General features: G+C 44.0%; 2 protein-coding genes across 5 annotated transcripts in view; one reads left to right on the top strand and one right to left on the bottom strand.

The window, feature by feature from the left end:
• Positions 1–22,817, top strand: part of LOC115359798 (low-density lipoprotein receptor-related protein 1-like) — a 104,816-nt gene that overhangs the window by 67,246 nt on the left and 14,753 nt on the right. For all 4 annotated transcript variants that reach the window (XM_030052436.1, XM_030052439.1, XM_030052438.1 and 1 more), the window contains 34 exons: positions 282–479; positions 1,299–1,503; positions 2,029–2,193; positions 2,309–2,553; positions 2,814–2,945; positions 3,823–4,050; positions 4,522–4,696; positions 6,389–6,483; positions 6,620–6,769; positions 7,735–7,875; positions 8,111–8,236; positions 8,403–8,534; positions 8,757–8,891; positions 9,478–9,607; positions 9,745–9,871; positions 9,984–10,135; positions 10,233–10,357; positions 10,629–11,003; positions 15,314–15,503; positions 15,616–15,820; positions 16,038–16,230; positions 17,414–17,539; positions 18,343–18,471; positions 18,588–18,707; positions 18,833–18,946; positions 19,316–19,465; positions 19,795–19,917; positions 20,026–20,142; positions 20,786–20,914; positions 21,046–21,168; positions 21,279–21,419; positions 21,578–21,765; positions 21,877–22,060; positions 22,727–22,812. In XM_030052436.1, coding sequence (XP_029908296.1) covers positions 282–479; positions 1,299–1,503; positions 2,029–2,193; positions 2,309–2,553; positions 2,814–2,945; positions 3,823–4,050; positions 4,522–4,696; positions 6,389–6,483; positions 6,620–6,769; positions 7,735–7,875; positions 8,111–8,236; positions 8,403–8,534; positions 8,757–8,891; positions 9,478–9,607; positions 9,745–9,871; positions 9,984–10,135; positions 10,233–10,357; positions 10,629–11,003; positions 15,314–15,503; positions 15,616–15,820; positions 16,038–16,230; positions 17,414–17,539; positions 18,343–18,471; positions 18,588–18,707; positions 18,833–18,946; positions 19,316–19,465; positions 19,795–19,917; positions 20,026–20,142; positions 20,786–20,914; positions 21,046–21,168; positions 21,279–21,419; positions 21,578–21,765; positions 21,877–22,060; positions 22,727–22,812 — 5,354 coding nt within the window. The remainder of the gene's footprint in view (positions 1–281; positions 480–1,298; positions 1,504–2,028; positions 2,194–2,308; positions 2,554–2,813; positions 2,946–3,822; positions 4,051–4,521; positions 4,697–6,388; positions 6,484–6,619; positions 6,770–7,734; positions 7,876–8,110; positions 8,237–8,402; positions 8,535–8,756; positions 8,892–9,477; positions 9,608–9,744; positions 9,872–9,983; positions 10,136–10,232; positions 10,358–10,628; positions 11,004–15,313; positions 15,504–15,615; positions 15,821–16,037; positions 16,231–17,413; positions 17,540–18,342; positions 18,472–18,587; positions 18,708–18,832; positions 18,947–19,315; positions 19,466–19,794; positions 19,918–20,025; positions 20,143–20,785; positions 20,915–21,045; positions 21,169–21,278; positions 21,420–21,577; positions 21,766–21,876; positions 22,061–22,726; positions 22,813–22,817) is intronic.
• LOC115359801 (delta-type opioid receptor-like) lies at positions 11,623–13,713 on the bottom strand. Its single transcript, XM_030052443.1, has one exon. It carries the CDS (start codon positions 12,979–12,981, stop codon positions 11,956–11,958), a length of 1,026 nt encoding a protein of 341 aa, XP_029908303.1. The 5' UTR covers positions 12,982–13,713; the 3' UTR covers positions 11,623–11,955.

The following is a 22,817-nucleotide window of genomic DNA, read 5'->3' as shown; positions in this document are numbered from 1 at the left end:
ACAGATAACTCCTGTCTTATTTATGCTGTGTTTTAATTACCCAGGATTAGCGCTTGTTCCAACACAGCTCCCCCTTTCACTGGACAACCAGACAGTCACACACTGCAATGGAACGTGGTCGTGTTGCAGAGTTTTCCATGCTGTGAACCAAAGCTGCTCTGAAATATTTTGTGGGTCAATAAAAGGTGGCCAGCAAAATGTTTTTAACCCTTCAAGATCTGGATGGATGGTTTTCGGTCTTTGATCTTTCCTCTTTTTTTTTTTTTTTTTTTTTTCCACAGATCCTTTCAAACCCTTTATCATTTTCTCCAATCGCCATGAGATCCGCCGCATTGATCTGAACAAGGGAGAGTTTAGTGTGCTGGTACCTGGCCTGAGGAACACCATCGCCCTGGACTTCCACCTCAGCCAGAGCGCCCTCTATTGGACGGATGTGGTGGAAGACAAGATCTACCGTGGGAAGCTGTCTGAGAACGGGGGTGAGCAGAAACCCAGAATCAGCTGTAGTCAAAATGCGGTGTTGGCTCTAATCATTTGGGATCAGAGCAACACCTCTATGAGTCATCATCTTTTTTCAGAGATTTCACACTCGGGAATTTTGGGGATAGTAGTTTTGGTCAAACCTTTTCTCTTTACTAGCCTGCTGACAGCGCCTGCCAGGCAAACATATGAAGTCAACATGTTACAGTGGAGTGCAGCACGTACTGTGAGGCACCCTGGCTGTTATTCATGAGGGTGCTAGTGCACGGAAAAGCATATGATACTTACAGCCTCACCAAACAGGTACAACTACTTGATCAAAATTTAACTGCTACCCTCATGAAGGCTAAACCAATCAATCATCAGCAATCTACAGAGCGCACAAGAACCAACAATAGTGAACAGTGAATTGTGTATAAGTCTGTGCTCAAGTAGCGTAGCTTGGGTGTGTGTATACTTTTTTCTTCTTTGTGTGTACACACATGCACATTCTGTAAGTGCTCCAGACAGGATAATGACTCGTCTCAAATGATTACACATTTCTCTCTGATTAGGGACCCAGTGTGAAATGAATGGGTTAGGAGGAAGCTGGAAATTGTGTGTTTATAGTTGCTGCAAGGCACCTCATCTTCTAGTTTTCCTAAAGGCCATTCTGTAATTGCAGCGTCACACTGGCTTTGTTTGTACTTTTGATTTATGGATTGAAGAGGTTTTCTCTCAGATATACTGACTAAGCTTTTGATGAAAGGATTGACACAGCATAATCTCATACTAGGTCTCTCTTTAACACCACTCTGACCATCTCCTCGGTCCTACAGCTTTAACCAGCTTTGATGTGGTAATCCAGTATGGGCTAGCTACCCCTGAGGGCTTGGCAGTGGATTGGATAGCGGGGAACATCTACTGGGTGGAAAGCAACCTGGATCAGATTGAGGTGGCCAAGCTAGATGGCACCATGAGGACCACCCTGCTTGCTGGGGAGGTGGAGCACCCTCGAGCCATCGCCTTGGACCCCCGGGACGGGTAAGTACTGCACTGCGCACAGTAACCTGCAACGCTTCAAAAACAGAGCTGCTTCTTTACTAATAATGATTTTTAAAGGTAAAATGTTTTGGTGATTATGAGTTTGACTTTACATTTTGATATTAGACCAACCTTAAAGACATAAGACATAAAAAGCTTTATTGTCATTGTGCTACTGAGGACAGCACACAACGAAATTGAGTTGGTGCATCCCTGAGTAAAGTTAAGAAAACACGCATTATATAGCAATAGCAAATAAAAAAAATATAGCATATACGGTCCATGAAGGGCAGGGGGTATTGTCGGCTGTCATATACAGTTTCCCTTTAAGGGATAAATAAAGTTGCGCTAATTTCTTTTTTTTTTTTTTTTTTTAAGCTAAACCTTATATTAAATACTTCTCACTGCCTAACAGGGAGCCAAAGCATGGGAATTCTCACATTTCAGTGTTCCACATTTCAAGGTTGCAGATTATTATTCATTAAATTGCTGACCGCACCTCCATGTTGTGTCGTGATGCTGCAGGATCCTCTTCTGGACGGACTGGGATGCCAGCTTGCCGAGGATTGAAGCAGCATCTATGAGTGGGGAGGGCAGGAAGACCATCCATAAGGAAACTGGCAATGGAGGCTGGCCAAACGGACTCACTGTGGATTATCTGGAGCGCCGCATCCTCTGGATTGATGCCAGGTCAAAAAGAGGATGCACATACACACATGCATATGCTCAGTGTATGCACTCTATTTTTTAGCTATACCCAGACATCTTGATATGTTAATTTAATTCGATATTGTACCATCACCAGATCTGACGCCATTTACTCAGCCAAGTATGATGGTTCCGGGCTGATCGAGGTTCTGAGAGGCCATGAATATCTGTCTCATCCCTTCGCCGTCACCATGTATGGGGGAGAAGTTTATTGGACGGACTGGAGGACCAACACACTGGCCAAGGCAAATAAGTGGACAGGAAATAATGTCACTGTGGTCCAGAGAACCAACACCCAACCTTTTGACCTCCAGGTCTACCATCCCTCCAGACAGCCCCAGGGTGAGACCCACACACACACACACACACACACACACACACACACACACACACACACCATATTATAGTTTTTGTCCAGTTCCATGTTAGAGTGTGTTCCACAAGTCAGTCGCTATGGACATAAGAGAGGCTTAGTTAGTGTTTGTTGTCAGTACCATTGTGTTCATTATAAGAGTGATGGACCATAAGAAGAGCTTCGAATAATATATATGCATGATTTATGCAGCATTTAAGCATTTATCTACCCTTCATTTCCTCCCTAGCTCCTAATCCCTGTGCAGCCAACAACGGCATGGGACCCTGTTCTCACCTGTGCCTCATCAACTACAATCAGACTTTCTCTTGTGCCTGCCCTCACCTCATGAAGCTGGGCACTGACAAGCACACCTGCTACGGTAACCATGCACACATCACATGTACCCGCCAACACACACACACACACACACACACACACACACACACACTATGCAACCATTGTAGGTAAAATACTCTGTGACTACCCTCTGAGCTGGCAGATTATCTTTTTCCTGTGCTGGTCGCTGTCTTCGCAGAATTGTGTATTTCCATCTGTGTGTGTGTGTGTGTGTGTTTGTTTGTGTGTGGGTGAACTTTTTTCACTTTGAGGTGGCTTGAGTGTGCATTGGAGTGCCTGCCTCTGAAAATGTGAGTGAGCCTGTTTATTTGGTGTGTGAGTTTAGTATTCAGGGCAGCACTTTCTATTATCTCCAGGGGTAATGGAATGGAGAGCCCCATTCTGTCTGATGCAGGCATCAGCCACGACGCTCTACATTCACCACCTAGTCTGGCCTGACCAATACAGGCTGACTGCGTTACTACCCCCCCATCCTCACTACCACCACCACCACCACTTCTCTCTCAGTATTCCTCTCTCTCTCTCTTTCTCTCCCTATCGATCATTTCAACTTCATGCATTCAAATGATGATAAGGCTATTGAGACCACTGCCAATGTAATGCATCAACACTGATTGAATTCATTCACACTGTCTTGGCTGTGTTGTGATTTAGCCAGCCATACAAAAATATGAGGTCAGAGATGCGGTTAGATGAACTGTTTGCTCAAGTGGCCAGAACAATAAACAGATGCACAATTGCTGCAACCAACCTATCTGCAACTCTTATAGAATAAATTATGTTTGGCCTTTTGGCTGGAAGCTGCATTCAACTGTTGATTGTGCCATTTCATTGCATGTGATTGCCTGTTGAAGCTGAGAAAATTCCCTGTAAGACGCTTGTTAATGTCTCCCCTGCAGAGTCTCGTCAGTTCCTGCTGTATGCCCGCCAGATCGAGATCAGAGGAGTGGACATCGACAACCCCTACTACAACTACATCATCTCCTTCACCGTGCCAGACATCGACAATGTGACGGTGGTGGACTATGACGCCATGGAGCACCGCATCTACTGGTCGGACGTCCGCACCCAGACCATCAAGAGAGCCTTCATCAATGGAACCGGAGTTGAGACTGTGGTCTCTGCTGGTACGGAAGAAGAAACACAATAAAATGCATGCAACGAATAACTTAGTGCTAACTTTGTATCAGAGTGTTACAACTGAGTCAGTGTGGATTCTTAACATCATATCATCCTGTCTGATATAAATACTCAGCTTACTAGTTGTTTTTTTTTATCAACTGTGTTAGGGTTAGGTTTGCTGTAGATACTTGCTGATATTAAGTTGAATATTAACATTAGACACTCCGAATAAAGTGTTACCCATGTACCATGTAACTACAACATCCTGGGTTCAAGTCTGCCCTGGGACCTTTGCCGCATGTCTCTTTCCCTCAATCTCCAAATCCTGCTTTTCCCCTGTCTATTTTGAACAGTCTCATAGAGGCAAGAAGCCCCCAAATATAATCTCAGAACAATACTTTAATTTTTGCTTTAATTTTTGCTTTTAACACATAAATGGGAATGTAGGTTGCTCATTGATGTCTGTTCATCCTCAGATCTGCCCAACGCTCACGGCCTGGCAGTGGACTGGGTGTCCAGGAACCTGTTCTGGACCAGCTATGATGCTAATAAGAAACAGATTAATGTTGCCAGACTGGACGGCTCCTTCAAGAATGCTGTCATCCAGGGCCTGGACAAACCACACTGTCTGGTGCTGCACCCAATACTGGGGTTAGCCATACACACACACACACACACACACACACAAAAACACACACAACTGTCACACTGAGATCAATGAAGCTTTCAGAAGTGGCTCTCAGACACCCTGCTGATTTCACCTTCAACCCAAAACACTAACACTCTCTTTCTCACAGGCATGCACGCATCCAAACACAGCCTGGCTGTCAAGCTCCCCAGCATTTGCAGTCTGCTATAACAGACAGTGTAGCAGGCTATAGATGGTGACTGACCTCTGACAGCTCTTTCACTCAGAGAGCAGTTCCAATTTTTCTCTTGTCGTCTTTTTCATCTCACTTTCATCTCTCATCCCCATCTTTTTCTCTCTCTCTATAACTTCTTTGCGCATATATAGACTATCTGTCAATTATTTACATCCAGACTCTCTTTTTCTTTCTGTCTCTCTCTGTTTCTATTTCTTTTTCGTACCCCGTGTCCCCTTCTGTCTCTCTTGCCAAATGTCCGTCTTTTTCAAACCTCAGAACCCAGCCAGGGCCTCTCCTCTTACCAGTGGCTCAGAGACAAGTTAGGCCAGGTGTTTATGTATTTTCTCTTGCCCTGCAGGAATAAGTGTGCTTGTGAGTGCTTGAAGTGGATGAAGAGAGGATATTTTCTTAAGAAATGTCTCTGCCTTTCTGTCTTTTTTTTTAGTGTACTCTTTCCTTTCTTTGAAAGAGTTAGCCTCCTTAAGCAGAGGAATGTTTCCGATCTGAGCATTGTTGGCATGGGGGAAAATTAGAAGCAGATGCTGGCTCCGTATGCTGGGGCTGTCTCCTCTTTCTAGCTGGCACATAAACACACTGCCCAGAACGAGTCCAGGAGTGGGTGGGGGCAAAGATTGCGTTGACTGCGTATGTGAGTTTGTGCTTGTGTGTGTGTGTGTGTGTGTGTGTGTGTGTGTGTGTGTGTGGATAAACACGAGACAGTGGGAATAGAAACGGCTTGCAAACTTTATTTAATGCATGTTAACAAACAATGAAGTCTGTGGTGGAAGTGGTTGCTTTTGGGAGGAAGTGGGGACAGGGGCAGAAGATAAATAACCACCTATGCACAGTCTAAACACAGTGACACACAACAATCCCGCTGTGCTGTATGTCCTGTGTGTTTGTGTTTGAGTATGTGTGTGTGTCCATCCAGTACTCTGTCCACCTTGTAGCGTGAAGAGCCCCTAAGCAAAAAGAGAGATGTTTATATGAGTGTGTGTGTGTGTGTGGGAGGGTGAGTGAGTTGGAGTAGGGATAGTGAGTTAGAGAGGCCTGTTGTTTTTCAGCCACTGAACTGGATCCTTTGAAATAGAATTTTAATGGAGCTGCACTGTCCTGCTGGCCAGCTCAGCCGTATGTTTTCTGCTTCAACTAACCTAATCAGCCTCGACATACACACACCATTAAACTTGGTTATACCTTAAATGGAAAATGACACATTACATTTCATAAAAAAATCATTTTCAAGTTATGTGCATTTCTGTATCCATTGCAAACTCAGTAATGTACAGATTCTGTCAGAAAATTCAATTGATCAGTGAAGAAATTTCCTGTGAGGGTTTGTGTGTTACCAGGAGGCTTAGTCCATCTCAGAGCTGTAAATTGTTGTATTTGATGGTAGAAAATACTTTAAGAGTTTAAGTCCTCAGCCACTTGCTGTTGCATAGCTTTGCTGATTCTCCTTGCCTGTCTCCTCTAGGAAGCTCTACTGGACAGATGGGGACAACATCAGCATGGCCAACACAGATGGCAGTAACCGCAGTGTGCTGTTCACCAATCAGAAAGGACCCGTCGGTGAGTGACCTCCCTTTTTACACCTGCTCTGTTGATGCATCTTTGATTGAGAGGATAAACCGTCACTACGTATGAGGCAGCACACCCTAGTGGCAGGGCAAGCCATTACACCACAGTCCTTTCTTTTGTTTTCCAGGTCTCTCCATTGACTTTGACAGTGAGCAGCTGTACTGGATCAGCTCAGGGAACAGCACCATCAGCCGCTGTAAGCTGGATGGATCTGGACTGGAGATCCTGGAGGGGGTCAAGGGCAAACTGACCAAAGCCACTGCTCTGGCCATAATGGGTAAGTCTGCTCCATTAAATGTCCATTTGTATCCATTTATGCACCTGGTGTTTTTGTCATTGTCATGGAGAGTGGGAGTTACATTATTATAGTAGATCACAACTACACTGTAGGGCTGAAAGTTGTGGTAAAACAATCATATTGCAATTGTTCTGACAGATATTGCTGTTGCAATATGAGTCACAGTTTTAATTTGAATAAGGCTGGGTGGGTGTTGTCCAGAAATTTTTGATACCTTGTACCAATACTTTGACTTCCATGCTGGTTCCTGAACAGTATCTTTCTCAAAATCAATTTTATCGATTTCTTGAATAAATAATAAATTAAAGTCTGTTGGAGAACATTGTGCTTTTCCTACATGCCTCTTCAACAGCCAGTCACCAACTTTATTAAATCTTGGCACAAGCATGCTGCATGTTTATTGGCTCGATGACACAGATGAGATTTACTCTTTAGGTATTGAAATTTTATACCCAATGACATTCGTTTTTTTTTTTTTTTATATACTATTGAAGCAATTCAGTTGGTGCCGTAGCATTATTTAGGTTTTGTACCCAGCCTTAAGTGTGAATGATAATTTTTGCATCATCATTTTTGTTTTCACTGAAAAACTTTAAAATGATGATGATGTGATTTTTGCTTGGCTCTGTAATGTTAAAAAAAAAAAAAAAAAAGATTGTGTATGCCAGGGTACTACTGATTCATAATTAATGATGGTATTTTGTCACACAATTAGCTTTATCAAAAAATTTAAGCTCCTGCAATTTGGTTATTGCTCTAGGCCATGTTGTGATAATATTTCAATTAATTGTTCAGCCCTACAAGACTGACTCTGCTGGACAGGCATTGTACATCTGTGCCTTTTGCACAATGGAGTGGCCCAGTTGTCGCAGTTTTACTTGATTCTTTACATGTTGCTTAGCATGAATTGCATCTAACAGAGAGTTTTGACCGTTCTGCCACAGGAGACAAGCTGTGGTGGGCAGACCAAGGCACTGACCAGATAGGAACCTGTGACAAGAAGGATGGAGGCAACTGGAAAGTGTTGAGGAACAGCACCTCCCCCATGATGCACATGAAGATCTACAATGAAACTGTGCAAAAAGGTGCAGGGCTGGCTGCCATCTGTCATGTTTTCTCTGAGTCTGTACAGCCTTTGCTTTGGTCAAATTGCTGGAAAACCTGGGTAGCAATGTGCAAATGAGTGCTTGTCTCATTTAATGCCTGCTTTGCTTGCTGCGTGTTTGCCTGTTTATCTAAGCTAGTGCGCATCTGTTTACGTGTCAGTAACTATTCTTTGATTTGTTTTCTGTATTTGTTCTGGTGCTGTTGTGTTCTCAGGCACCAATCTCTGCAGTAATAACAATGGAGACTGTTCCCAGCTGTGCCTCCCCACCTCCCCCACAACACGAGCCTGCATGTGCACTGCAGGATACAGCCTCCGCAGTGGGCAGCAGTCTTGCGAGGGTAGGATACTCACACACACCAAACACATTTTCATGTTAGCCGAATTTAGATTTAAAGAAATGCATGAACTGAATAAAACACACTTGCATAAAATATGTGCTCTCACATCTGATGCAGCACAGAATTTGATAAGGTCAAAGCTGGGAATTGATTTGGTTTGCCGTAGGTGTCGGCTCTTTCCTGCTGTACTCTGTGCATGAGGGCATACGTGGCATTCCCTTGGACCCATCGGACAAGTCTGATGCACTGGTACCAGTGTCAGGCACCTCACTGGCTGTAGGCATAGATTTCCATGCTGGTAAGACTTAAAGTGACACTTAACAAAAACAATGTTTGAGATAAAAAAAAAAAAGCTTACTATCCATTTATGAGTTATAGGCATTGCCCTGGTGTAAGAGTCAATTTTGTCTCTGATGTAGCTGAAATGATCACTGTATTCGCACACGGCATATACCAGGTTTGATCGTGGTTATGTAAAGTAGAGTTCAGTACAATCCTCATACATTTCTCTCTACCCCAGACAATGACACTATCTATTGGGTGGACATGGGCCTGAGCACCATCAGCAGGGCCAAGAGAGACCAGACCTGGAGAGAGGACGTGGTCACCAACGGCATCGGCAGAGTGGAGGGCATCGCCGTCGACTGGATAGCAGGTGAAGTACACCTCAGACACATTGGCAAACATGGTGTACAAGTCCCCAGCCATACAGTTCAGACACAACCAATAATACAGTACATACTGAGCAGGAAAGGATGAGACAAGACAGAGAACAGGTGAAGAAAGAAGCCAAGACAGAGAGAAACAGAGTATCTCAGGTCCCATGACTGTAGTGTGCACGGCCACTGATTACAGGTTGACAAAAGGTGACCCCTCTCTGCCACATCCAGTGGTATCTATGCTCACCTCTGCATCATCTTATCTCATTATGTTTCAACAACTGTCCTCACCAGGGAGACAAGTCTGACACACAAGCATGCCTTAATGTATTATAGTTCAGTAAAGAATGAACTGTACAACAGAGTATAATCTGTTTATAACTTCACAACACATCTTTACAGTCTACTCTATATAAAATAGGTTTTACTGATAGTAACATCTGTGTAGTCGTAAGTCTATGTCTCACAAGATATTCATAATATTCTGAATTGGTCAGAAAGAGTGTTAATTTCCCTCAATACACACTCAGCAGAAGCTCAGGATGTGTCAGAAAATGACTGTTTCTCTGTCCTTCTCCACAGGCAACATCTACTGGACGGATCAAGGCTTTGATGTGATTGAAGTGGCCAGATTGAACGGCTCCTTCCGCTACGTGGTCATCTCCCAGGGCCTGGACAAGCCCCGCGCCATCACTGTCCACCCTGAGAAAGGGTAAGAGGAGATAACACTTGGTCTAGTTTATTAATAGCTGTTCCTGTAGCTGAATATAGTCTCTGCAGCTGCCTCAGTCTTGGCCACTGAGCAAGTTGTGTATTTACTTTGGCGTGTGTACCTGTGCGTTTGTGCAGGTACTTGTTCTGGACTGAGTGGGGCCAGTATCCCCGTATTGAGCGATCCCGTCTGGATGGATCTCAGAGGGCTATACTGGTCAACGTCAGCATCAGCTGGCCCAACGGTATCTCCATTGACTACCAGGTACCTTATAAAGAAACCTTTCCTATATTGATGCTACTGTGTTACAGTTTCTGTAGACAAAGGACATTTCACCATTACAACTTGTATTATGTGTGTCTGTGTGTGTATATAGGAAGGTCTGCTGTACTGGTGTGATGCAAGGACAGACAAGATTGAGCGCATCAACCTTGAGACTGGAGAGAACAGGGAGGTGGTGCTAGCCAACAACAACATGGACATGTTCTCTGTGTCTGTGTTTGAGAGCTACATCTACTGGAGTGACAGGTCAGTAATTTAAAATTTTGGTTGATTTTAATAGCTGTTATTCATCAGCAAGCTTCAGGCTCTATCTAACGCTGTTTGTGTGTGTGCTGTGCCACAGGACCCACGCTAATGGCTCCATAAAGAGAGGAAGTAAAGACAATGCCACCGACTCTGTCTCTTTGAGGACTGGTATTGGAGTACAGCTCAAAGACATAAAGGTCTTCAACAGGGCGAGGCAACAAGGTCAGTAATGACCGTGTCAAGTTGGTTTACCACGCTATAACAAGTCTGTTTTACATGCAAGGCTCAAGTTCAATTCAAAGTATTCGTATTTGTTTGGAATTAATAATACAGTACATTAATTTCAAACAATTAAAGTTTGCTAACATCAATCTTTTCACAATTAACTATTCAAATTTCATTCATGAATTTGAAAATTTACATACACATCAATCATTCATCTTCTCTAACTATAATTATTGATCAAGTCATCCTTTGCCTGTTTTACCTACAGGAACAAATGTTTGCAAAGACAACAATGGCGGGTGCCAGCAGCTTTGTCTTTACCGCGGGAATGGACAGCGTACGTGTGCCTGTGCCCATGGCATGTTGGCTGAAGATGGACGCAGCTGCCGTGACTATGATGGCTACTTGCTCTACTCAGAACGAACCATACTAAAGAGTGTTCACCTATCAGATGAAAACAACCTAAACGCACCCATAAAACCGTTTGAGGACCCCGAGCACATGAAGAATGTAATTGCTCTCACGTTTGACTACCGAGGAGGGGGAGGAAAAGGAGCCAACCGCATCTTCTTCAGTGACATCCACTTTGGCAACATCCAGCAGATCAACGATGATGGCTCCGACCGCAAGACCGTGGTAGAGAGTGAGTATACCTACATACACCTCAAGTATGTGTGGGTCTGTTTTGTTCGCATCCTTTAGTCCTTTAACAATCAACCTCCCTCATCCTATTTCATTTTGTCCATACTCATCCTCCCACAGTCGATATGTGGTGTGTTACAAAGTTTGCAAAGTTGTACTGTATGGCTTGGTCTATTGGATATTCTGATTGTACATCCCTCCCACTGTCCTGTCATATCTCAAGAGTCATCTCTCATCTCTCCTCTCACTTTTGAAAAACAAGGAATTTCAGCTGTACACAGCAGACCCCCCAATGAGAAGTCTTCCTGGGGAAGAAAACAGCTGGAACTTCTTAAAGAGAAAGTTCCCCAAAACAGTTTTGGATCTCCCACAGATATAAACAGAACTGGGGAACCTTTATTCTGAAGTTGTACCCAAAGCCATTCATGTTAAGACTGGAAAAACAAAAAGGAAAAGCTGTTTTCATCTCTGCTTGGAGAACAGACCGTATGCAAACATAAACAGACTCGGAGACAGATACACATTCATTCTCTTTTTCTCAGCACAATAAAACACAGATGCACTGTTAATGTTTCACCAAGCTGCCTTCACTTTAATCTTTTATACAAGGAATGGTATGAATCAGGATGGTGGGTAGCCCAGAGCAGCCTCTCACAGGGCAAATATTTTGATACTTTTGTAACACACGTCTAACTATGTATGAATGAACAGGAGAATGCGTTGAATATTGTCCAGGACAATAAATGATATCATACTGTCATGTCCATTTTAAGTTGCCATTATGGAAACAGACTACTCTACTTATCTTTCATAAGAGTCTTTCAGCAAAATATACCAGCTAGTTCTGTTTTGTTGTAGTCACATCCTTGTCCAGTATACAATATTTGATCTTTGGTATCTTGCAGAGATTTCAGGGACATCAGGGTAGCAGATGAAAAAAATAACACTGTCCACTAGCCAGCGACAGCCCTGCTGGCCTCTTGTTCCTCCCTCCTGAATAGCCGCAGTAGATCCTGTCTGAACTTGTGGGACATGAACACATACAGGATGGGGTTGGCCACTGTAGAGGAGGTGGCCATGAGGCGGGCGACTATGCTGAAGGGGCCATTACGTGGTGAGGTGCCAGTGGCCCCAGAGCTGCGACCCGCCAACAAGGCCAGTGTAAGGCTATAGGATGGCAGCCAGCACAGGGTGAAGGCCATCACCAACATGGCTGATGTCTGGGTCACCTTACTCTGGTAGCGCTCTACTTGCGGCGCCCTGCTGGCATGCTGACTCTGCCACAGGAACATGTAGATGCCGCCGTACGCAACAGCAATGGCAGCCAGTGGAAGCAGGAAGGCCAGAAGGAAGTGGCACAAGCCATAGGCCAACTGGTCTCCATGGGACAGGAAGGCAAAGCAGGTCAGGCCATCAGGTGCCCGGTGTGGGGTTCCCACAAAACGAAAAGCCAGCTGGGGAGCAGCCAGGCAGCAGGCTGGGACCCAGAGCAGGGCAGCAGTTATAGTCACTCTGCGAGGAGAGAGCAGGCGGTAGGCCCTGGCAGGCTTCACCACAATCAGATAGCGAAACACGGCTAAGGCGGCCAGAGTGAAGGCGCTGGCAGATGAACAGGCCGATCCTAGAAAACCCACCACCCGGCAAAGGAAGTCCCCGAACGGCCAGTGCTGCATGGCTATGGCAACTGTGTGGAAGGGAAGTGTGGAAAGTAAAAGTAGGTCTGCAGCACTCAGGGCCAGTAAGAGGATGTCTGTCCCTGTACCTGTCATGGAGCCTTGGGGAGATGGTCCTATACTTCCTCCCCTTGTCCTCCGTCTTCCACATAAGATCAACATCACCAGGGTGTGCCCTCCCACCCCCAGCACCAGAATCAACACATCTAGCACTGGAACCAGAACCTGCTCCACATTCACCAGCCCAGTATCACTGCTGTTCACCTGTAGACCCTCCTCACCTGTGGAGTTCCAGTTAATTTTCATGTCTTCAGATATGGAGTTTTCTTCCAGCAGTATTGCTACTGTTTGAGTGCAGTTGGATTGTTGTTGAATGAGAAATATTGCTGTACTTGAAAGTGGGTTGATATCCTCAGGCCGATCATAAAACTATTGTGATAATACATGGTTTGGGAATGATTACAGGCACTGTGGGTCCTTAGCAGTATGCTCAGTTGTGATATTACAGATATTCCCAATCATTTCCAACCATTAAATCTGTCAATTAGGACTGGAGATGAATGTTATGCAAAATACGTTTGTGCCCCAACTGTCATTGTGAGAAAGATATTACCTCTCAAAAATCTTCCGTAACTGTGTAACAGCTGCTTCCATGTGCTGTATGTGAATCAAGTCATTTCAGTCCTTACAATCAGCTTCACCTTTGTCAGTAGTCATGAGAATGCAGCGACGTCAAATCTCTCCACTGAAGTTAAGATGCTTTTGATTTTGTAGTAGGGTAGCTTCCAGGCTCTGTATTCCTTCCCTGGACTCCTGCTTTGAGTGACCGTTTCTCACAGCAGCAACTGTGGGAGTGCTGAGAGCTATATGCTGTGGATTGTGTGATTTCTTGTCAGCTCAGATTAGACAGCTACTCCGCATGACGTCTCAATCAGGCCCATATTTCATCAATCTGCAATCAGTTTACTCTCGGCTCCAAAGACGGGATCTCTGGAGAGAGGGAACAAATAGCAGAAGAAGAATAAACGAGGTGGCAGTAGCTGGGCAGTAACAGATAGTGAATCCTCGTAAACGACAGGTGAACTCTGGACTGATTATGGCAGAGCAAGAGAAAGGTAGGCTGGCCAGCACTCTGTGGGAGGGCCTGATGAGGCCAAACAAAATCTTTCCCAGAGCTCAGAGTTTCTGTTCATGTTCTCAAAGGATCAGTTCACTGTCTAGGTTTGTTATCACTGCACCCATATACATAAACACACACACACACACACATACACACACACACAGACAAAGAGACCAAGACCATGTTTGCCAATAAAAATCAGGGTAATTATTGACTGTTGGCCTGATAGCAAATACTGAACTAAAGTATCATGAGCTGTCACACTGAGATAAGTACCATAAAAACTGTCTGTTGGCGTATGTGCAATCAACATTGGACCTAACTCAAGAGCTATAAATCCCTTAGCTCCAGTGCTGTAGGCAACTTGTGAAAATATATAGACAAAAACATAGGCCTACACATGGGTCAACAATGTGAGGACAAACAGATTTGAAAAACACCGTTTGTGGAGAATGCTGGGGGCTAAAGATTTACAATTCATTAACAGCACTGAAAAAAAGGAAATAGGGGTTAATAGATTTCATGTTGCTCTGTATCGATTTTTAGGGCACTGATTTATGAGTGCGCTAAGCAGAGGGGATTGTTTTTGCACTGCATGCCTTTGCTTGGCTCTCCAGCTCCTGCCACTTAGACGGTTTTGCTTCATTAAGAATCTCATAGCATTGGCCAGACAAATGTTGATTCATATCCATGGCATTGGACTTGAGAAGTTGAGATGTAGTGCGAAGTGTCCCACCTAGTGGTGAACCTTCCTGATCCTCGAGCCAGGACTGTTATGTCATATCCAGCCCAGGAAAAGGCCTGTTCAGTCACTAGACTCTGGAACAACTAGCAGGCAGCTATGACGAATTATTTGTCATTACAGTGCGTATTAGAGGGCATGATTGTGTGCATGGCTATTTTGAAATATGCAGCTCCTTATTGACTCTGGCTGAAGTATAGGTTCGTGTGTGTGTGTGTGTGTGTGTGTGTGTGTGTGTGTGTGTGTGCATGCTCTCCAGCAGTGGAGCAGCTGTGTTCTGTCTCCCACGACAGTACTTTGTGTTCTTCCATCTTGGGTGACTCTTTTCTCTCCTCTCCTCAGGCCCCTGTTGGGCGGAGCTCACAAGCTCAACCTCTTACTCATTTCAAGGCTGTGAGGCAGAAAAATGACATGAACTTTTCCCTCTCATCTGTTGATGAGGTGGTGCAATGGAAAGTAATATGCTAACTGTTAACTGGTAGTGTTACCTTTGTAGTGAGCTATTTGTTGGATATAATCCTCAAATCACACAGTGTTCTAGGTCATTAATACCAGCCCGTCATGTCCGCTGCAGTGTCTACGCTGCTCTCCAGCAGTCTGCCAGCAGTATGCTACTGCCAGACAGTCCACACATGGGCTTTTAACACAGCACTGGGACTGACGTGCTTCTATTCCCTCTCCACCTCTGCTCCTGCCTCTCCCTCTCTGGCGTTATGTTTCTCTGTCTCTGTTTTTGACCTTTCCTGCTTTCTACCTTTTCCTCTGTTCTCTCTCAGATGTGGGTTCTGTGGAGGGCTTGGCGTACCACAGGGGCTGGGACATGCTCTACTGGACCAGCTACACCACCTCCACCATCACCCGCCACACAGTGGATCAGAGCCGCTGGGGTGCCGCTGACAGACACACCGTGGTCACCATGTCTGGAGATGACCACCCCAGAGCCTTTGTTCTGGATGAGTGTCAGAGGTTAGGACTCTGCCCGTGGCCGTGAAAACATTAATATCATTCCCATATAGATTTATGTGAAAGACTGTCACAAATGCACATCTTTGATTATTCCTTTCATCCCTCCATGCAGTCTCATGTTCTGGACCAACTGGAATGAGCAGTCCCCCAGTATCATGCGTGCCACCCTGACCGGTGCCAACGTCCTAGTGATCATCGGCAGTGACATCCGAACTCCCAACGGCCTGGCCATCGACCACCGTGCCGAAAAACTGTATTTCTCTGATGCCACACTGGACAAGATTGAGCGCTGCGAGTATGATGGCAGTCGGCGCTATGTGAGTAACACACACACACACACACACACACTCATGCGGACAAACACACTTAAACAGACGAGTACATCAGGAACCAAATATTTGTGCTGCAGATCGTATTTAGTATTCTGCATTGACCTAATAGCAGGCATTTGTGCTTGTCCATTCAAGTTTTGTTGCGTGGGTGGAATTTCCTGACCGCATGAGGCTCTGACTGTGCTTGTGCTGCCCCCTGTAGGTGGTGCTGAAGAATGAGCCTGTCCATCCGTTTGGCCTGGCTGTGTACGGGGACTACATCTTCTGGACTGACTGGGTGAGGAGGGCCGTCCTTCGGGCTGACAAATACACAGGAGGAGACATGAAGGTGCTGCGTGCTGACATCCCTCAGCAGCCGATGGGCATTGTTGCAGTGGCCAATGACACCAACAGCTGTGAGTGTGTATTATGTTTGCATTATGTTTGGTTTGGTTGGAACGCTATGTTTTTTTTTTAGGCTGATACCGAGCCAAAATCTTCCCACCCATAACATCTGATGCTGATACCGATATAGGTGCTCAGTGTTTAGGGAAGTGTATTTTTAGTGCTATTTAGTGCAGTGACAGTAGTCCTTCCTACATTCTTAGATACACACACCACAATACTTACTAAATCAAAACAACAATTAAAGAAAAAAAATGCAAACTGCTGGGTCTCTGTGTATTTAAGCTTATAAAACACATTACCAGTACATTTTACAGCACTGATACATGAACAGGTTGTGAGTTTTAAGCATCCTCTTGAGCAATTATCTGTTGCTTACCGATCTGATTTCAGGAATTAATATCCTCTGAAATTAAGCTGCTCCACAGACTAATGCTTTTTTCCTTGGTAATAACATCGGGACATAATAAATCATAACTAATTAACTAATTAAATGCAATACAAACTTGTTTGAAAGAGATGGCAGATATGCGCTGTGTGACACATGCAGACACTCTCTCTCACACACACACACACACACACACACACACACACACACACACACACAAACACACACACACAAACACACACACACATATAAACACAGGCACTTTTCTGCCCCAGCAGAGCAGTTAATGAGGTGACAGAAGTAATCTGGGAGTGTGACACGGCAGCAAACACCTCCTGAGCAGGACCACCTGAGATTCACAACCCCGACGTCACCTCTGTGTTACCACGGACTCACACTCACTTTCTGAGTCACTGTTCCTCACCTCTGTCCATACTTTTCAACCTTGTTTCTCCATCTCATCTTGCTCTCTATTCCCGGTTGTCTCTATCCTTATAAATCAATGCTTCTTTGATATTTTTTGCTACCATACTATCAGCCATCTTCTCCCTCAACTTACCCCCTGCCCTCTCACAGCAACACACACACACACACACACAAGAACCTGTGGTAATAGCTGTGAATCCAATTTAGATTGAGTCAGTTCAAATCATGTATTAGACATCAGAGAAGCCGCTGAATATATATGTATATGTGGGTGAACTTATGTTTGTTGGGGGTGGGATCAGAAAGTCTTATCACTTGGGTGTGTGTGCGTGTCTGTATGTGCAGGTTTGTGTGCCTAACGTCCCACTTTCTCCATACAGGTGAGTTTTCTCTGTGTCGTGTAAACAACGGAGGATGTCAGGACCTGTGTCTGCTGACCTCTGAGGGAAGGGTCAACTGCAGTTGCCGTGGTGACAGGAAGCTTTTGGAGGACAACACGTGCATAGGTAATAAAAGAGAGGAAAGGAAAGGAAGGTATTCATGTGATTTCATTTATTCACTTAACAAGATTAGGGAAATATGGTCTTCCAAACTGGCCCTCAAAGTCATATAATAAAGAAACTACCGTGAATCACTGTCGACATCCCAAAATGAATCAAATTTTTTGCTTAGAAGCGCAATGATGGTGCATGCAAAGGAAATACAGGACACAAATGCTAATGAAGACATCATGAGCGATGTGTTTTGATCACACAGCCCCTCTGCAGACAGACATCGAAAAATTCATTTTATGATGCCGACAGTTGCCTACAGTGGCTCACAGTTTCTTCACTGGGATGGATTTCATTTCAGAAAATTAAGAGGATAGGTTCTGAATGAATTTGAACAAATATTGATCATTTTCCATGTGGTTCAATGTAGAGCTGGGCAATATGGTCAAAAACTAAAATCTCAGTTTTTAAAACTTTATGTGATTTAATATTTTAATGCAAATTTTTCTTGTTTGTGACTGACTACATCTACTAAATGGGAATCTTAGCAGGCATGATCATGTGATTGGTGATTCGCACATGCATTTATGGGCAAGCACATTCTGTGTGGATGAATGAATTGTTTGGCCTGTTTGACAGAGTGCTCAACTGCTTTTATAACAGTATAACAGATGTAGTCCACATCTTGATTTTATGATTGAGATATTTTTTTGCATCAGTTTAAAACATAAATCAGAATTCAGAGATTGAATCTATTTGTCGGCCAGCCCTAGCTCAAGGCATTGAATGAATTCTTCTGTTTTATGTCCCTTTCTCAGCAATGAACACTACGTGTAACAACATCGATGAGTTTGAGTGTGGAAACGGAGACTGTGTCAACTACACGCTCACTTGTGATGGCATGGCCCACTGCAAGGACAAATCTGATGAGAAACAGTCCTACTGTGGTGAGGGGGGCATTTCTATCTTTCTTGAAGAGGTTGTGGTTGAAACACTGTCAACAATATTCTTGCTGTTTACATTGCAATTTGACTCCATCTCATTTCCTGTTTGCGGTTCACAGCCAACCGAGTGTGCAAGAAGGGCTACAGACGGTGTGTGAATGGCCGCTGTGTGGGCCATAGTTCCTGGTGCAATGGACAGGATGATTGCGGAGACAATTCAGATGAGCTCTTCTGCAACAGTGAGCTGAACTTCCTTCCTTCCTGACCTCTTTTATTGTTTGATATTTTGTTTTAATTGTGTCCTCCTTAACCAGTATGATCACTTCCCCTTCGCTCATTGTACTTTGTTCATTATTTGTTTCAGCCACGCTGTGCTCAGCCGAGCAGTTCCAGTGCCGAGACGGAGGCTGCATATCCAACTCCAGCAAGTGTAACCAGCAAGTGGACTGTGAGGATGCCAGTGATGAGATGAACTGCTGTGAGTTAGCACAAGAGTTTTCAAACCTTTTCTTGTCCTGGACTCTAAGTTGACTTTCATCAGGCCACAGACCTCCATCTGAAGTGATTTTGCCCTCGGAACCCTAAAAAGTCTTGACATTAAAAGATATGCCATAATGACTCATACATTTTGTTGTATCATAACAATTTGTTGTGAATTCATTTATGGGAAATTAAACTACTTCTAATTCTTGCTGCGGGCCCACTCAACGACCCCTGGTGGTCCCCAGACCTCAGAAACACAGCCTTAAGCGCCATAATCAGATTAACAGTAAAATGAAGATTATGTACAAAAGGAAGCACACACTACCCGACCATGATATAAAGCAATGCTCTCCTCTTTGTCTAGCTGCAACGGACTGTTCAAGCTATTTCCATCTGGGAGTGAAGGGGGTGACATTTCAGAAGTGTGAGTTCACCACACTCTGCTATGCCCCGTCTTGGCAGTGTGATGGAGCTAACGACTGTGGAGACTTCTCTGATGAGAGAAATTGCCCAGGTATTTTGACAACCTCTACAATGTATATTTTTGTAACCTGGCCATAAAAACATCCATAAATTAGTCAAAGGAAGAGTGAAATTATGTGTTTCAGATGCATAAAGGCATAAAGTATGAGTTGGGCTGTTCGAAATGGCACATAAGCAAAAATAATAAAAGTTCTGACCTGTTAAATAAATAATAGTTTGGGAAGAAAATAGCTGTGGAAAAATGTAGCAGTTCATATTTAATTGTCCTATTTCTGTCTTAATGCTACTTTTAATGCTCATTAGATGCTTTTCTTCATACTAACTTTCATTTTAACTTCCCCTTGTCTGTCTGTCCACTAGGGAGTGGGAAAACAAAATGCCCAGCGCCGTTCTTTGCCTGTCCTAGTGGACGCTGTATCCCTATGAGCTGGACCTGTGACAAGGAGAATGACTGTGAGAACGGCGCAGACGAGGCTCACTGTGGTAAGTTCAGACGCTGTGAAAAGTTCACTGTACCAGCTGAAGCGTTACTGAGCATTGCTTTGTTTTGGGCTGGCATTCGCACTTGATGCATTCCTTCTTGTTCTCTAGATAAGTTCTGCTCAGCTTCCCAGTTTGAGTGTGGGAACCACCGCTGCATTCCCAACCGCTGGGTGTGTGATGGAGCTGATGATTGCGGTGACGGCACTGATGAGGACAGCAAGTGCAGTGAGTGTTAGGCACAAACCTTAATGAAATGACTATGTGGATAAAAAAAAGGTTCAAGTTGGATGAAATTATCTTTACAAAATTTTTGCACATACATTGTGTTCCAGAGCTTCAGAGATTCTTAGATGTTTAGGTACTTAGAAACTTTCAGCTGAAGCTTCAGCCTGGATCATATGAGCCATGGATCATATGAGCATTATGGCCGTGTAATGCTCAATGTGCTAGAATTTTAGATTTTTAGAAGCTTCAAGACATCACTCTTATGTTATGGAGCTTAAAAGATTAACCATGATCAATCAAAAATGATCAAAATATGATTCCCACAAGAACTTTGTGGTATAAGAGGGTGGGAGCTTATGTTTTAAGAGCTATTCAGATAGTCAACAAGAAACAGAAAGACATATAAACCTGAGTAACAAGTTTTATTATAACCATTTTCTAGTGGTTTAAACAGCTACAGTCAAACAGACCCCATTTGATAAAAAAAATTAAGGTAACAGAAGGGTTAAACTGTAGTATGCACAGAGCCTAAACGTTTCAAAAGTTGACATTGTCTGATTGTCGCTGAAGACCAAAGTACATTTTAGCATTGCAGTCAAGGTAGCAAAAACCATCAAGTTTTAATAACGCTTTTCTGTTACAGAAACCAAGACGTGTAGTCCTGAAGCTTTCCAGTGTCCTGGATCTCATGTGTGTGTGCCTCAGCGGTGGAAGTGTGATGGGGACAAAGACTGTCCTGATGGGGCCGACGAGAGCGTCAAAGCTGGCTGTGGTAAGGACTGGGCAGGGATGTGAGAAGCTCAAAAATTGAACTAACAAAAAGGCATAAATCCATGCTGAGTTCTGAGGTAAGGAGATGTTATCTTCTCTCCCATTTCTTATTGTCCTTATTTTGTGTCTTAGTGTTCAACAACACATGCAGCAACAATGAGTTCATGTGCCAGAATAGACAGTGTATCCCCAAGCACTTTGTGTGTGACCATGACAAAGACTGCAGCGACGGCTCAGATGAGTCCTTGGAGTGTGGTGAGTGATGGCGACTGACTCCGTATTACCAGAAGAATTATTCAGAAAAGGACTGCTCCTCCCTCCTACTTTACATTTTAATAAGTCTTCCGTGCTGTTTATGGCTGTAGAGTATCCAACATGTGGGCCCACCCAGTTCCGCTGTGCAAATGGACGCTGCATCACCCAGAGTTCATGGGAATGTGATGGAGACTTTGACTGCCATGACCACTCTGACGAAGCCCCTAAGAACCCACGCTGCAGTGGCCCAGGTCAGATTAGTACAGCCATTCAAGCATCACTAATACTGATGATTTCTCTTTGCATAATTGGCCAGCGCTCTGTCAGTCTTGATTGAACATTGCTTTGCTGATTGAGATATTCTCTTTCGTCTTTCTCATTTCTTTTTCTTCTCTTTCACCTGAAACAGAGAAGAAATGCAATGACACCGCATATGCCTGCAACAATGGGAACTGTGTCAACGAGACATTGCTCTGTGACCACAAGGATGACTGTGGCGATGGCTCTGATGAGCTGAACTGCTTTATTAACGAGTGCCTGAACAGCAAACTGAGTGGCTGCTCCCAGCTCTGTGAAGATCTTAAAATAGGCTTCAAGGTAAGTAACAACTCATCAAGGTGATTGGAGTTCTCCAAAGACGTGCACATAAGCCACAAGGTCAACACATACACTGTTGCTTTACCTGCTCTGTGTCTTGCCTCATCACAGTGCAGATGCCAACCTGGCTTCCGTCTTAAGGATGATGGAAAGACGTGCATCGACATAGATGAGTGCACAACCACCTATCCCTGTACCCAGCGTTGTATCAACACACACGGCAGCTTCCACTGTCTGTGTGTGGAGGGATTCCAGCTTAGTCCCGAAAATCCCACAATTTGCAAGTCCACCTCTGGTAAGGAGAATGACGCAGGAAGAAGTTATGCAGATTCTGACTTAAAAAGATCATACCAGCGATTTTGAATGTTTGGCCTATTTACTACAATTTATCCACATTTTATGTTGCAACAAACTATTTTGCAAATCATGGAGCGGCACTAAAGATTCCACAATGTATAATCAAAATCCCTTAATTTTCAAATTTGAGTTTTTGGCTGAAACACTTTCCTTATAATGTTCTGCTTCTGCAACTGATAAAGTTGTCGCCATTCATAAACCACAGAACCGATAACTTGCTGTGTAAAGCAAATGTTTCCCTCGGGACTATTTCCAGTGGAGGGACCGTTTCTCATCAAAACAAAACAGCGCTGCTGCTTTTAGGAAAACTAATGTGGTTGATTTTGTTATGGTGAAGGAATACTGGTGTGAAGAAAGTTTGAAGTCTTTGAAAGTTAATTTTCATATCGTAGTGGAATGAATGGAATCCAGTGGTTGGATAACAAGTAGGGAAAATGATATAGGAGTGCTGCTTTCTTTGGGAAAAGATAAGCAGAAATGTGAAGTATATACCTTTTGTAGATGTTACACTACATGCAAAACACAGGTATGGTCCTATAAACCTCAGCTTTAAAGTATTAGTTCATTTTAATTCCACTCATATGTAATGTCTCCCTTCCTGCAGAGGAGGAGCCCTTCCTCATCTTTGCCAACCGCTACTACCTAAGGAAGCTCAACTTGGATGGCTCCAACTACACATTGCTCAAACAGGTGAG

The sequence above is a fragment of the Myripristis murdjan genome, chromosome 5 (assembly GCF_902150065.1).
Source record: "Myripristis murdjan chromosome 5, fMyrMur1.1, whole genome shotgun sequence".
NCBI lineage: Eukaryota > Metazoa > Chordata > Actinopteri > Holocentriformes > Holocentridae > Myripristis > Myripristis murdjan.
Note: the sequence above shows the minus strand (reverse complement) of the source record. Positions and strands in the feature narration are given on the sequence as shown.